General features: G+C 48.9%; 1 protein-coding gene across 1 annotated transcript; it reads right to left on the bottom strand.

Moving 5' to 3' along the window:
* Positions 1–479: 479 nt before the first annotated feature.
* LOC144682515 (transcription factor Sox-1a-like) lies at positions 480–2267 on the bottom strand. The gene has a single exon (XM_078544904.1). The coding sequence runs from the start codon at positions 2236–2238 to the stop codon at positions 1189–1191; it is 1050 nt and encodes a 349-aa protein (XP_078401030.1). The 5' UTR covers positions 2239–2267; the 3' UTR covers positions 480–1188.
* Between the last annotated feature and the right edge of the window lie 14250 nt (positions 2268–16517).

Raw genomic sequence — 16517 nt, 5'->3', positions numbered from 1 at the left:
GTTCATAGGGTCCAAATAACGCTTTGATTTCGTGTGTTTGAGGGCGATCCAGGGGAGAACATTTAATTCCGAAAGTGGACCAGCTCGAAGAGTTACAAAACTGAACTAAGAGCTACATGTTTAAATTGTGATCACTTCAAGGGGAAAAAAAACATGAACAAACAAGTGGTTCTTGTCAGTAATAAAACACACCCAAGAGGCTGATGTGGGGGAGAAATCTCTGCCGTGTGTTTGATACACACTAAAGCCTGGCTCTGTTAAGTTCCGTAGATGTTAGTGATGTGCTATCCAAGCGTGACTGTTCGCATTTATACCAGCCCTTTAGTGATTCAAACTATTTCTAGATCAGTCATGTCATTTCGATTCTAATCATTCACGGGATTAGGGGGCTCAGTGCAAACTTTCCCAGCCCAGAGCAGCAGGTTTTGTTTGGTATTGTCGGGGGAATTAAATCAACATACAAGACAACCGGATTCCAAGTGCTGCTTTTATCAGTAAAGAATCTTGTTCAGAAGCACATTTGTGAAATAAATCAGGAAAAGTAGTAATACAAATTATATACAGCGTTATTTTTTTGTAAAATTTATTATTTTAACGAACTTGTTCTGAGCAACGCCAACTGCGGGGTCTGTGCAGAGAAAGTATTAGTAAACTATTTACATCGGCCTCCGGAATCCGCGGGTAAATTTTGGAATAAAAATGATCTAATTACCTCCACGATTTACAGAAAATCTTGGGACCAAGGAGGGAAAATTGTTTCAAATACAGAAACTCACATGGGTCACAAACCTGCAACTAAAGGCAATGCAAACGCCTTAGAAAGTGATTTGAAAGACTGTGCCTCGCCTGTTCAGAACCGCCAGGAATTTGCCTGTGTGCGTGAGGGCAGGTTTCAGACTATTCCTTGGGGAGGAATAGCGGAGCGTGTGTAAACAGCGCGAGTGCGCAGTCTGGGCAAATTCGAACAGTTGACATTTAATACAGTCATTAATCTTCTCAATTGATATATGATAAATACTGTACAAAAACCTTGGTAATAAAACATTTAATTATTTTTAAAACATATGTGCACTAGTTTCAGAACCAGTAACTTCCCAGAGCTCCCACAACGAACGACTTTACCTCTTTTTTAAAACAAGAACATCAAAAAAAAAAGCATTTTGAGTCCAAATTGCCGCGAGTGGATGTTCACATGTGAGTTAATGGGATAGTTCCATTCACTGCTGTGCTGGGACTTTGGTAATGTTGTGCGAGGGGCAGCAGTCTGTTCTGGGACGGGTCCCCCGCTTCTCCTCCTGCCGGTAAATACATGCTGATCATCTCCCTCAGGTCCCCGGAGCAGGGGCCCCGGGAGTGCGAGCTGACCGGCGGACTGGGGGACGGTTCCGATTTGACCATTGAGCCGAGTGAGAGGCCGCTGGGGCCTTGGTGGCTGTAGCCGGAGGAGAGGCTACTGTAGGCGGGAGAGCCGCTCATGTAGCCTTGCGATCCGGGTAGGGGGCTGTACTGCAGGGACATGTCGTAGCGGTGGAGCGGCTGCTGCTGCTGCTGCTGGTGGTGGTGCTGGTGGTGGTGGTGGTGATGGGCGCCCGCCCCGCCGGATCCCCCGCCGCCTGCGCCGTTCCCTCCTCCGCCCGCCGCTCCTCCCGCCGCCGCTAGCGCCGGGTGCTGGCTGTAAGCCAGCGGGTCCTGCATCATGACCGCGGCCGCCGCTGCCGCTGCCGCCGCCGCCGCCGAGCCCGGGTAAGCGCCGTTCGCCCAGCCGTTCATGTGGGTGTAGGCGCCGGCCCCGTCCAGCCTCTGGCTTAATCCGGCCGGGGAGCTGAGCGCCCCGGGCCCCGGGGGCAGCAGGGCGGCGGGGAGCGAGTACTTGTCCTTCTTGAGCAGGGTCTTGGTTTTGCGGCGGGGCCGGTATTTATAATCCGGATGTTCCTTCATGTGCAGCGCCCGCAGCCTCTTGGCCTCATCAATGAACGGGCGCTTCTCAGCCTCGGACATGAGCTTCCACTCGGCCCCCAGCCGCTTGCTGATCTCCGAGTTGTGCATCTTGGGGTTCTCCTGGGCCATCTTGCGGCGCTGCCCCCGGGACCACACCATGAAGGCGTTCATGGGCCGCTTGACCCGCTCCCCGCCCAGCTTCCCGTTGGCGCCCGGGGTGGGCACGGGGGTCCCGGCCGCCGGGGCATTGATCTGGTGTCCCGGGGTCTGTAACTCGCTCTCCATCATCATGCTGTACATTCAGGCGGGTGCCCGGCTCCGGCGGCACAGCGGGGCGGCGGGGGCGGGGGGGGGGGGATGGGGAAGAAGCCAGAAGCGGTGCTGGCCGGGGCTCCCCGGGTCCGGTCCCCGCCCTGGTCCAAATCCAACTCCGACCCCACCGGACAGCGACAAAGTTAGCGGCCCGGAGCCGGGGGTAGAGTCTCTCCGACCGGAACCTGTGCAGAGTTAGACAGAACCGGTTACACAACAGCTTCGGTTTCAAACCGATTGGGAAGAGCCCGGTTAGTACCGGGTGGAGAGTTGCTCGGTTTAGACCGGGTGGAGAGTTGCTCGATTTGCACCGGGTGTAGAGTTGCTCGGTTTGGACCGGGTGGAGAGTTGCTCGGTTTGCACCGGATGGAGAGTTGCTCGGTTTGCACCGGGTGGAGAGTTGCTCGGTTTGGACCGGGTGGAGAGTTGCTCGGTTTGGATCCGGTGTAGGGTTGCTCGGTTTGGACCGGGTGGAGAGTTGCTCGGTTTGGATCCGGTGTAGTGTTGCTCGGTTAGTACCGGGTGGAGAGTTGCTCGGTTTGGATCCGGTGTAGAGTTGCTCGGTTTGGATCCGGTGTAGAGTTGCTCGGTTTGGATCCGGTGTAGTGTTGCTCGGTTTGGACCGGGTGGAGAGTTGCTCGGTTTGGATCCGGTGTAGTGTTGCTCGGTTTGGATCCGGTGTAGAGTTGCTCGGTTTGGACCGGGTGAAGAGTTGCTCGGTTTGGACCGGGTGGAGAGTTGCTCGGTTTGGACCGGGTGGAGAGTTGCTCGGTTTGGATCCGGTGTAGTGTTGCTCGGTTTGCACCGGGTGGAGAGTTGCTCGGTTTGGACCGGGTGTAGTGTTGCTCGGTTTGCACTGGGTGGAGAGTTGCTCGGTTTGGACCGGGCGGAGAGTTGCTCGGTTTGGATCCGGTGTAGTGTTGCTCGGTTTGGACCGGGTGGAGAGTTGCTCGGTTTGCACCGGGTGGAGAGTTGCTCGGTTTGGATCCGGTGTAGTGTTGCTCGGTTTGCACCGGGTGTAGTGTTGCTCGGTTTGCACCGGGTGGAGAGTTGCTCGGTTTGGATCCGGTGTAGTGTTGCTCGGTTTGGACCGGGTGGAGAGTTGCTCGGTTTGGACCGGGTGGAGAGTTGCTCGGTTTGGATCCGGTGTAGTGTTGCTAGGTTTGGACCGGGTGGAGAGTTGCTCGGTTTGGATCCGGTGTAGAGTTGCTCGGTTTGGACCGGGTGAAGAGTTGCTCGGTTTGGACCGGGTGGAGAGTTGCTCGGTTTGGACCGGGTGGAGAGTTGCTCGGTTTGGATCCGGTGTAGTGTTGCTCGGTTTGCACCGGGTGGAGAGTTGCTCGGTTTGGACCGGGTGTAGAGTTGCTCGGTTTGGATCCGGTGTAGTGTTGCTCGGTTTGGACCGGGTGGAGAGTTGCTCGGTTTGCACCGGGTGGAGAGTTGCTCGGTTTGGATCCGGTGTAGTGTTGCTCGGTTTGGACCGGGTGGAGAGTTGCTCGGTTTGCACCGGGTGGAGAGTTGCTCGGTTTGGATCCGGTGTAGTGTTGCTCGGTTTGGACCGGGTGGAGAGTTGCTCGGTTTGGACCGGGTGGAGAGTTGCTCGGTTTGGAGTTATTTGTGTTCCATGTGGGGAGAAGGTCGGGAAGAGAAAGGGCCCCGGGGATGGAGATTGACAAGCATTAAATCAGTTCACGGGAGCCAATGGGCTGGAGCTCTGGGTGAGGTTTACTTGAACAGTTGTGACGTAGGCGGGGAGAGAACTGCATTAATTAGGCAAATGAGGGGGCGTGGCCCAGAGCTCTGTATTTTTTTGGGGGGGAGGGTGGGGGGGGAATGTGGGCTCTCCGTGCCCCCCCCCCAGTCCGAGAGCTTTCTCACCCACAGGGTGAGCTTTGGGAGGGGTGCCAGCCCCAGCTCCCTGCCCCTGGCCGGTTGGCCGAAGCAGCCAGTGGACAGGCTCCCGGGAGCGGGGGGACTGGTCCGGGTGACCTCCCTCCAGCGCCTCAGCCGCGCTTTCTCATGTCATTTGGTTAATAATAATGTTGAATTTCAGAGTCAGAAGCCAAGCTCAAAGCGCGGTGACAATTCTCTCCTTCAGGAATGATACACAATGTTTCCCAAGTTAGCGATCCCTGTATCCAATGGCTCGTCTTATTGCAGCAAGACCAGGATTAAATCCGGATGCTGCCACTTTGCTGAAGTCAGTGACGGGCCCCAGGGACCCTGAATGCCACCTTCACCCCTCCCCTGCCCCCCTCCCCGAGGTGTCCGCTCGCCTTCAACAGGTGCAGTTGTCTGGCGGCGCTTTGACTGACAGCTGGGAGTTGTGGTTCACGGAAGCGGTCTCCCGGGCCCAGGTTCCTGTCAATCACCGGGAGGAAGGGAGGCTGCATGACATGAACCCGTCCATCTGCTCCCAGACTCTGAAACCAGCCCCGGAGAAGCCAGCCAACAGAACCGGCAGCAAGTGGCTGTGTTCACAGACTCCCCATTCAGACTGCTCTCCTCGCCCCAATCAGCCCAGTTTATTAATGCGACGAATTAACGAAATGATTAGATGAAATGTAATATGTCACCGTGAACAGAGAGAAAAAAAACAAGATGAAAATAGTATTGATGATGCAGTAACTAATTCTTAGAGTTGGTGCCTGTGAGTTTCTGCAGTAAACAGATAGCAGGGTTCGGTAGTAACTAGTCAGCCAGACTTCGACATTTCAGGGTTTGAAATTCTAACTGAAAAATCAAACCGATTTCCCGTTAAAATTGTCTTAATATAATCTTTGATCTATTATGAGTTTTATTTTGGTATTAATAAAAGGCACATTGGTAAAACGGGTTTGCTCACGGCAGTAACCATCTTCAGTGAATGATTGATGCTGTTGTTAGACCAGAAGCTGGTGAGCATAAGCCAAAGAGCAGGACTTTATTGTGGCAGCTTGTGGATAGAGGCCAGAAGTTGCACTAATCATGTAGCGAGGACTCAGTGTGTGGGGTATCTGTGTGTGTGTGTGTGGGGAGGGGGTTTATCTGTGTGTGGGGGGTATCTGTGTGTGTGTGTGTGGGGAGGGGGTTTATCTGTGTGTGGAGGGTATCTGTGTGTGTGTGTGTGGGGGGGGGGGGGTTATCTGTGTGTGGGGGGCATCTGTGTGTGTGTGGGGGGGGAGGGGGTTTATCTGTGTGTGGGGGGTATCTGTGTGTGTGTGGGGGGGGAGGGGGTTTATCTGTGTGTGGGGGGTATCTGTGTGTGTGTGTGTGGGGGGGGGGGGGTTATCTGTGTGTGGGGGGCATCTGTGTGTGTGTGGGGGGGGAGGGGGTTTATCTGTGTGTGGGGGTTTATCTGTGTGTGGGGGTTTATCTGTGTGTGGGGGGTATCTGTGTGTGTGTGTGTGGGGGGGGGGGGGTTATCTGTGTGTGGGGGGCATCTGTGTGTGTGGGGGGGGGGAGGGGGTTTATCTGTGTGTGGGGGTTTATCTGTGTGTGGGGGGTATCTGTGTGAAACTTGCTCAGCCTCACAGTAACAAACAATAGATAGAAGGAAAAGCTGCATCACATCTGGGTAAACTTAGAAAGGTATCTAAAAAAGGGAATATTTTCAACATCCTGACGGTTGACAGTTTGCACAGAAGATATTGTGGGCGGTAGAGGGAAAGCGCGGGAGTAGGAACCCCTGCAGTGTGGTGTTGTGTAGGTAATTGGGTCCTTTAGCGTCCAGTAATGGTCTTTAAACAAATTAAGACGTTTGCAGAAGTTTTTCAACTTTGGGAGTCTGTGAAGAATTACCATTGAAGCAGAGACATTCATTTGTTTACTGCACAATACCCCGCTCCATCCAAACTGGTTAAAATGAACTGCTAGTAAATACAGTTAGTTAGCAGCATCATATCTGGGCGGCAGAAATTCTTTGCACCAAGAGGCTGATTATTAAAGGGAAGATAAATAATTCGATAAGGAAGATTCGAATGCAAGTGTCTTTTGTGAAACTCTGCGTTGGAGAACAGATGTCCATCGCCGTCTGCTGGCGGTAGACACCGGATGGAGCTGGCTGAGAGAAAGCTCCAATAAACGGAGATCGATTCTAATGAGCTCCCTTTATACTTTGCCCAGTCTAACCCCGGAACGCGGCATCATTCTCTCTCTATCCCACTGCCAATCTCGGCGACAATGGACGGTCCAAGCATTTAAACAGAAACCTATTCGTGCCACGCAGTATTCTCCTGAAACACCGTTATAAAGCACATCAGAAATACAAGCCACAATGGACAAGGTTGTTATTTAAAACACTTCAGGAAAGAGGAAAACTGAGGCGAACCGTGACATTAATTTTGAACACAAGGCTTCACACAGAGTAACAAATCATTTTAAATTGTTTAAATAATTGTTTCTTCTATGGTACAACAATAGCCTATAAAACACCTACAACTTTTGATTACTGTTAAATAAAGGTTGTACAAATTAAATAGCCCTGGTAATAGGAAATTTAGGTATCCTGAATACTACATCAATTAATTCGGATTCCTAGCCAGAGCCAGCCCCAGAAAGAGATGGCGCCGTAAGCATACTCACGCATATCATTCAAATTTCACAGATGACCTACCCTGAAAACCTCAATCAGCTTCTAATTGAGGGGAAACAAAATATTGCTTCCTACACTAGGACTAACGATTTAATCATTATATGATACATTATGGCTTTTAATTAGGCTAATGCTGATACTGTATGGGAAAAGATAATTCAATACAGTTCTTGATGAATTATATAATTGGGTTAACAACCGAGCAGTGGGAACACGTCAATATTCAAGCTGCGTAAGCACTAGATTCACTAAAAGGAAAAGGTTACTTACACTGCACAAAAGGAAGGGGGGAAACTACACACACAAACCGTACACGGGTATATGCAGTAATATACACAGCTTGCCGAACCATACTTGGCAATGCAGTCGACCCAGACGCCAGCAATTTTTTAAAGTCAATATGTGGTCAATATTACTTGATTTCAGCCTGTACCGAGTTTGGTTCGGAAATGCAAATGCAGAAACCTGATAAACTCATTTCACACAGATAAGGCGACAGGGGAATTTTCCGGCCACACAGACGGTCACTGCGCCGAGCCCCACTTTTAATTTAAAGGTAAAACGAATAACTAGTAATGGGCAATGAAATCTTGGTGACATCCTTAATGCACACTATTAAATATTGTTGGCTATCACTGAGCCATTGGAAGAGCCGGGGTGCCGGTCTATAACCGTATCTTTACATTTCAAAGGTTCCACAATTTTACAGTAGAATTATGTGCTACTGCCTCTCAATCGATCAACAATCGTTCAAAAGAATACAGTGGAATTTGGCTCTCAGTTCCAAACAATACCTATGCTTAATTAATTTAAAATGCAGATGAAAATGTGAATGGTTTTGTAAGTATAGAGCGAGATTAAAGAACGCTACAGCATAATGAGAGGGCCTGATGTGTTCCTGAGGGTAAAAGACACAAAGACATCATTCAGACCCAGGTGCCTGGGAACTGACAGCTCCCTTTACGGGATCACAGTGACTGAGAGATATAACACAACTTTTAGATAACTGCACTTGGGATTTACAGTGATTAAAAGCAATTTGACGTCAAAACTGACATGAATATGTCAGCTGAGATTGGACATCCCAATCAACTCTCCGGAATTGGTATCATACAACTCCCGTTTTCCAAGTAAAGTTCCAATGGTTTCATCTATTTGTTCCAATAAACGGGAACATTACAAGACGAAGTGTTAAAACTAGCAATGACGGAACCCCTGGCGTGGGAATCCGGCTAACTGGTTAGCACTAAATAGGACATCATTGTGACAGGGATCGGAGTCCTGAATCCTCACTTATTTAAAATACTGTCTCAATGCGGCTCAGTAAGAAATCATTTCTCAATGCCCGGATACATGAGGCGTTTAAGTAAATAAATTGTAATTATTTTCAATTCTTCGGTCAAATTGCCGCCCCCCGTTTCATTGGAATCTACAGATGTATCTTAATTGACTGGGGAGTGTTAGTGATTCCGAATATTTGAAAATAATGTCAAGTAGCATTTTAAAGCATTTCAAATTCCACAATTCTCGATCTTATAAATAATGAAATACAGATTACGAAGGGCCGAGAATTATTATTTTGCTTCGATTTCGCATTGGTTTGAATAGATCGCAATAGTGTAAAATAAGTCAACAGTTAAACTGAGGTCCCTCAAACAATACGATCGTCTCATGATATGGCCCTTAATCTATTACCGCGTGATTACAATATAGCCTCTAAATCGGTTACAAACTGAACATCTGTTTTGTAATAAATCAGACACATTAGCGAGTAAACCATGTAAAACATGTAAAACATGAGTAAAACATTCAAGCTTTGAGAATTATTGTAATGAACTATGTTTTTTTTAGGATACTCGAGAACGCGGCCTTTAAAAAAATTTTGCAGCAAACTCATGCAAATAAATGATTCCAACAATTGGTAACTAGGTTATCTTCGTTAAAATGGAAATGAAAAGCTGCTGGGCAATTGAGATTATTTTATAAACATGCGGCCGAGCGGGAGTTTCTGCCTCATATCTCGCAGTTGCGGGATTAAACTTCCAGTTACTCCTGGATCAGGGTGACCGTTAGGGTCGTCACATCTGTAAGTAGCACAATGTAGCACAACGATCAGTGGGGATACTGTCTTGCTGATGTGAGGTTATGTCAGTAATAGAGAAACCGGCAAGAGGTCGGCGAGCAGTCGGAGTATCTGGTTATTTTATGTCAAACTTTAAAATTACGGAAACACAAATGTAGTCGCGAGGCGAAGGCGTCGCCTGGTATCACTTTTTAGAAAATGACATTCTAGGGCCAGTGTGTGTCCCAGTGCCAGTGTCTGCACTAGTGTTAGTGCCAGGGCCAGTGTCCATCCCAATGCTAATGCCAGGGCCAGTGTCCATCCCAATGCTAATGCCAGGGCCAGTGTCCATCCCAATGCTAGTGCCAGGGCCAGTGTCCACCCCAATGCTAATGCCAGGGCCAGAATCCATCTCAGCGCCAGTGCCAGGACCAGTGTCTGCACCAGTGCTAGTGCCAGGGCCAGTATCTGTCCCAGTGCTAGTGCCAGGGTCAGTGCCCACCCCTGTGCTAGTGCCAGGGCCAGTGTCCATTTCAGTGCCAGTGCCAGTGTCCATTCCAGTGCCAGGGCCAGTGTCCATTCCAGTGCCAGGGCCAGTGTCTGCACCAGTGCTAGTGCCAGGGCCAGTGTCCACCCCAGTGCTACTGCCAGGACCAGTGTCCATCCCATTCCTAGTGCCAGGGCCATGTCCATCCCAGTGCTAGTTCCAGGACCAGTGTCTGACCAAGTGCTAGTGCCAGGGCCAGTGTCTCTCCCAGTGCTAGTGCCAGGGCCAGTGCCCACCCCTGTGCTAGTGCCAGGGCCAGTGTCCATCCCAGTGCTAGCGCCAGGGCCAATGTATGTCCCATTCCTGATGCCAAGGCCAGTATCCATCTCAGTGCTAGTGTCAGGGGCAGTGTCCACCCCAATGCTAGTGTCAGGGCCAATGTGTATCCCAATGCTAGTGTCAGGGGCAGTGTCTGTCCCAGTGCTAATGCCAGGGCCAGTATCCATCCCATTCCTAGTGCCAGGGCCAGTGTCCATCCCAATGCTAGTGCCAGGGCTTGTGTCTGTCCCAGTCCTAGTTCCAGGGCCAGTGTCTAACCCAGTGCTAGTGCCAGGGTCAGTGTCCATCCCATTCCTAGTGCCAGGGCCATGTCCATCCCAGTGCTAGTGTCAAGGCCAGTGTCCATCCCATTCCTAGTGCCAGGGCCAGTGTCCATCCCATTGCTAGTTGCAGGACCAGTGTCTGCCCCAGTGCTAGTTCCAGGGCCAGTGTCCACCCCAGTGCTAGTGCCAGGGCCAGTGCCTGTCACAGTCCTAGTGCCAGGGCCAGTGTCTGTCCCAGTTCTAATGCCAAGGCCAGTGCCTGTCCCCGTGCTAAGGCCAGGGCCAGTGTCTGTCCCATTCCTAGTGCCAGGGTTAGTGACCATCCCAGTGCTAGTGTCAGGGCCAGTGTCTGTCCCAGTGCTAGTGCCAGGGCCAGTGTCCACCCCAGTGCTAGTGTCAGGGCCAGTGTCTGTCCCAGCGTTAGTGCCAGGGCCAGTGTGCATCCCAATGCTGATGCCAAGGCCAGTGTCTGTCCCAGTGCGAGTGTCAAGGCCAGTGTCTGTCCCAGTGCGAGTGTCAAGGCCAGTGTCTGTCCCAGTGCTAGTGTCAGGGCCAGTGTATATCCCAGTGCTAGTGCCAGGGCCAGTGTCCACCCCAGTGCTAGTGCGAAGTACTGTTCAGGCGAAGTATGACCCTCAGATCTTATGGGCTTAGGTATTTTTGGGACACACCAGCTGGACCCTATAAACTGGAGGAAGTTTGAAAGGAAAGTCTCTTTCGAGGCCAGAAGTCCTTGTAGTAACCGCTTGTCGCTTTGTTTCTGGGCACGGGTCGATTTTCTTTCGTAAAAAGATTGTAGAAATCTAGGTTAATAAAACCCCATTTTCCTAGCTTTAATCTGTTATCTGATAAAGGTCAATCGGTATAAATATGTGAAATCGGCAACGCGACATGTAATTGTTCTTAAACAAAAACAGAATTACCTGGAAAAACTCAGCAGGTCTGGCAGCATCGGCGGAGAAGAAATTCTCCACCGTAATTGTTCTTAATGAGATAAGGAATTGAAAAAGCGGGTGATAGTGAGTTTGTGTGTGACACTGGGAACCGGATGTGGACAATATTAACCGGGCCCAACAAAGAAAAACTAAAACCAAAGTCAAATTTTGTGGATGCTGGAAATCAGAAATGAAAACCGAGAATGCCGGAAAAACTCATCAGATCCGGCAGTTTCTGTGGAGAGGAACAGAGCGAATGTTTCAAGTGTCTTGGAGTGGATGCTGCCGGGCTGCTGGAGTTTCCCAGCATTTCTGTTTGTTTACGAAGCTAATAGCCGAGGCCGAATGAAACACGGAGCGGCCTCCTTCATCTGCTAGTTGTTAACTAAGTTACGGAGAGTCTAGTCCGATTCTTGATTCTATGAGTTAGAAACAGTTACACATCAGCCATGGACCCGCGCGTACAGGGACTGGAAGTGCACCGAGTTGTTTAACACAGGACAGGGAGGGCGATTGTCAATGATAAGGCGGAACACACAGTTTCAAAGTTCAACAAAACTAAAGTCATCACGGATAGAGACAGCAAGGTACAGGGAAACCGTCCGACCGGGGGGACATTCGGCTGCAGGAGCAATCAATTATTCTCCGAAATAGATAGATTGGACGCATGTAGGATACATCTGACCCAGTCTGTATCTATTTACAGGGTTGCAATTAGTACCCTCCCTAAATATATCACATAAAATACCATTTTACACACACAGCCGATCCCTATGTGCCCAATACCGCCACACACACGGCAATAATGTTACAAGATTAGGTGACCAATCACACCACATTCTTTGATCATTTTTTGACCAAACTAAAGGTTTGATCTGGGTCATTTTGCATTCACTTTTCATCAGACCCGAAGGTTCACCCCATTACCTCCGGCAATTTCGATGCAGTGTGTGGGGAATTTCGTACATCCCCTCCATCCCAACTCTGTCCTATCCCCATCCCCTCTGGGTGCACTTTGGTCCGAATGTGCTCCCAGTGTACCTTCCAATTACAATTCACTTTTAAAATGTAATTGATGGTTAAGATCCGCCGAAGCACATTCTGAACTATCACAGTCACTCACGGAGTTCGCTCTCTGCCAAAATCCTTTGCTTTGGGATAAAACCTGTTTTGCTCGTGGGGCAACAGGAAGTTTTTATTCGCAACATTTTTCGAAGTAAAAATGTAAATACTCAGTGGATACATTTCATGAATCATTGCAAAAATGGTCTGCATTCCTCAAGTGTGTTTCTTTCTTGGCACCATAAGGCTGTACTGGGTCAAACACTCAAACAATCGGCCGTAAACATTGGGACAGAAGATGCCCTAAATGTTCAAAATATATTGAAATCTCTAGTGTTAATCAAAACTTGCAAATCTCGCAGGCGTGTATATGTACACAAAGCGTATTTAATTCTGAATATGTGTGAGCGTGTGTTATGTGTATCGGTGTGTGTTGGGCGTTGTCTGTTGCGTATTGGTGTAGATGTATGTGTATGTGGCTGTGAGTCTGTGTTTGTGTGTTTGTGTGAGGTTTGAGTTTGTAGATGTGCATGCAGTGAATAGGGGACTGATGTAGGTGTGTGTGATGCAGGTGTTTGTGAGTGTGTGATTAGAGATGTGTATTTTTTAGGGGTGTGTTTGTGGTGTGTGCATTGGGCAGAGTAGTGTATGTGTGCGTGTGATGCAGGTGTGTGTGTGTTGTAGCTGTGTGCGTGGGTGTGTGAGTGGGTGTGTAAGTGTGTGTGGTGTGGATGTGTGGTGTGGGTGCATGTGTGTGTGGTGTAGCGGTGTGTGATTTGGGGGGTGCAGATATGCATGTGGTGTAGGTATGTGTGTGGTTTGGAGGGTATAGTGGTGTGTGTGTAGGGGTGTATGTGTGTGTGGTGTAGGGGTGTGTGTGTGTATGGTGTAGGTATGTTGTGTGTGTGTGTGGTGCAGTGATGTGTGGTTTGGAGTGTGTAGGGGTGTGTGTGTGTGGTGTAGGTGTGTGTGTGGTTTGGAGTGTATAGTGGTGTGTGTGTGGTGTAGGGGTGTGTGTGTGTGGTGTAGGGGGGTGTGTGTGTGTGTGGTGTAGGTGTGTGTGTGCAGTGTAGGTATGTGCGTGTGTGTGTGTGTGGTGTAGGGGTGTGTGTGTGGTTGGGAGGGTATAGTGGTGTGTGTGTGGTGTAGGTGTGTGTGTTTGTGTGTGTTTGTGTGTGTGGTGTAGGTGTGTGTGTGTGTGTGGTGTAGGGGTGTGTGTGTGTGGTGTAGTGGTGAGTGTGTGTGGTGTAGGGGTGTGTGTGTGTGGTGTAGGTGTGTGTGGTGTAGGGGTGTGTGTGCAGTGTAGGTGTGCGTGTGTGTGTGGTGTAGTGGTGTGTGTGTGTGTGGTGTAGGGGTGTGTGCGTGTGGTGTAGGGGTGTGTGTGGTGTAGGGGTGTGTGTGTGGTTTGGAGGGTATAGTGGTGTGTGTGTGGTGTAGGGGTGTGTGTGTGGTGTAGGGGTGTGTGTGTGGTTGGGAGGGTATAGTGGTGTGTGTGTAGGGGTGTATGTGTGTATGTGTGTGTGGTGTAGGGGTGTGTGTGTGTGTGGTTTGCGGGGTATAGTGGTGTGTGTGGTGTAGGGGTGTGTGTGTGGTGTAGGGGTGTGTGTGGTTTGGAGGGTTTAGTTGTGTGTGTGTGTGGTGTAGGGGTGTGTGTGTGGTTTGGAGGGTTTAGTGGTGTGTGTGTGGTGTAGGTGTGTGTGTGGTTTGGAGGGTTTAGTGGTGTGTGTGTGGTGTAGGGGTGTGTGTGTGGTTTGCGGTTTGTGCTGTGTTTATGTAGATGGGTGAGTTGCTCTGTAGGTGTATGTGAATCTGTACGTGCGGGTTGTGCCTGTTCATAACTCTTGTTTGCCAAACTCTGGTAACAATGTCGAATCCCTCTCCTGTTGAAGATGAAATATCGATGATTCAGTGTTGCCCACAGAACTGTTCCCTACAACAAGGCATTGAGGACAAGTTCATGGCCTGTTCGCTGAGATTCTGAATGAACGGGTCCGCAGTTGGATTGTCGACTATTGCAGGCATTCGTGACCTGTCGAGTGTCGCTTCTTTCTGTAAAATATCAAATATTTCCTATCCCAGTCAACAGAGTGGGTCAGTTTACAAATGGAGGTGATTGGCGGAATAAATTAATAAAAATCAATCTCACTAAATTATTGTTCGCCTGAAAGAGAATCGGTGTCAAATAATATTCTCCCAGCAGGGGAATTAAGTGAAATAATTGTTAGAAAAGCAATTGGCTGGACCAGCTGGATCTTTTGGCTGTGTATGTTTGAGGACAGGCACTGCCTGTTTGTTGTCCAGTGTGAACGGAGCCTTGTGAGACTAAACTCACTCCCCTGTCGCCTTTTCTTTAAACTTGCCGACTGTTGAACTAAATAGATGAGACTTGCGATGATACTGCTTTTAAAAATTATTATTTGGAACAAAGTGATCACATTTTGGTCAATCTGCAAATGTATCAGCCAATCACCGCCCCAAATGGATGGACAGTTTTGGATGTGCAGGAGCGGGTTATTGTCTTGTTTTGGGTTCTAAAATCTCGGAAGTTGTTGGAAGTGAAACCTGTCTGACCGTTGTTTGCTGCAGGGTTTGTGGTGTGAGGAAGGGAGCCTGATGTACACAAACAGCCTGATGGCGAATCAGTGCGCTGCCCGTCACTGTCTAAAATCAGACCCATAAAGGAATCGATACAATAAAACGGAGTTTTAATGGGTTAATTGACTGGAACCTGCTATCGTGTTAAAACACCTATTCTGATAAGGAAATCAGCCAAACTTAATAACGTCTTATCAATACCCCCCGTCCCGTCCCGTCCGTCTCCCTCCGCACCATAAACTGAGAGTGCATTTCTGTAACCCTTTCTGTCTGGGGGTGGGGGTAGGACGGTTAAAACCCCCAGAGAGGATAAAGAGGGAGCGCGATATTCCTCTTCTCTTCCCCACCGGTGATTGAGTATTAATTTTGCAATATTGTCTGATGATAACTGATTCATGGCAAAGTGTCAGTCTTTCGCTCAAATTCATAAGAGTGACGGATAAGAGGCAACAGTAAAACGGGCGGCCTGGTTTGAAGACCTGACGGACATTTAGCGGCCGCACGGTTTACCCTCGGTCTAGAAAGACGACTTCAAATATTCAGTTTAACTTGAAACAACTCTCACATTGGCCAGTGTGACCATTCATACCTCGGCAATGTACGGTTTGGACACAATCTGAGCGATAGTTTACTCTGCTCCTTTGAGTTAAAATGGAAAATAAAATAAAAACTTTAAAATAATTTCAACTTCTTTAATACGGATAATATCAAGAATTGAAATCGGTCGCGATTTTCCAAACAAGAGCATTTTAAATTTAGATTTAAACCACGCCAGCAACATATATGAAATGTATATTCGCTGGGCAACAAGGGCCCGCTTGAGTTTCATTGATTCCACACAACCCCCAGTGAAAACAAAGATGTTCGTCAAATCACTAAAAAAGTTCAGCTGCAAAACACGCTTTAGTGACCTTGGCGATATAACCGTGAGTCTGATTCAATAACTGAGCATAATGTTAGCATAACACAACACCCCAGAATTAAACAATATTTGTTACAGTTAGTTCATTACCAGCTGCAATTGCATTGATTCCAGTTCTGGAGCCTTATTCTCAGTGTTAAACTGGTGACCATCGGCAGAGCCAACCCGTACATTAAAGAGCAATATTTTAGAAAGAATTATAGACGGACTCGACCCGTATGAAGTTGGACTTACATTGAGAGCCAGATCTCTGTGTCCCATTTAGCAGAACCGCCCAGACTGGGCTGACACTGTGTTCCCGAAATCTGCATCGAGAAATATGGTTTAAAACGTAAATCGGCCTCGGTGCCACAACAGAACCTTTTCGTGTTTACGAACTTATGAGACCTGCACAAACCTCAGGGTGGAAATGTGTGGTAGCGGCGGCGCAGGAGCGGGATCCGGTAACACTCGCTCAATGCACATTGAATGGGGAAAAAAATCAAATTCAATTTATTATTGATAGGAAGATTTTAAAAGACAATTTCGAGTTATTGTTTCTCTTTGCAAAGGGGCCCTGCTTACATATTGAAAAGCCTTTTGTGTAGCAGAGAACAATACAGAAAAACAAGTATTCTAATAAATGGCCATTTTTGTTCCCACTCGACGTTGAATGGGGATGAACAAGTCGGGTTGCGAAGCAGCTGCAAAGCTTAAAGCGAGGAGGAGGTGGAGTCATTCACCAGCACCCAGCCTCTGAGATATCCCAACAACCCCGCAGCTCATCGGCCCGCTTCCCCTCTCCTCGCTCAGTGCTCCTCCTTTCCTCTCCCCCACTCATTCCCCCCCTCCTCCCTCCCCTCCCTTTACCGACCCTCTCTCCCTTTCCCGCAATTTCCTCCTCCCCCTCTCCTGCTCCGCTCTCCCTCCATTTCCCTCCTGTTCCTTTGACATTTTGTCTTGATTTGTGCACAAGAAGGGCCGATGTTTAAAAAAAAACCGGTGGTCGTGATTCCAACTGGGATCAAATTTTACCCCCGCGTCGCCGAT

Source organism: Cetorhinus maximus, chromosome 7, assembly GCF_964194155.1.
Source record: "Cetorhinus maximus chromosome 7, sCetMax3.hap1.1, whole genome shotgun sequence".
Lineage (NCBI taxonomy): Eukaryota > Metazoa > Chordata > Chondrichthyes > Lamniformes > Cetorhinidae > Cetorhinus > Cetorhinus maximus.
Note: the sequence above shows the minus strand (reverse complement) of the source record. Positions and strands in the feature narration are given on the sequence as shown.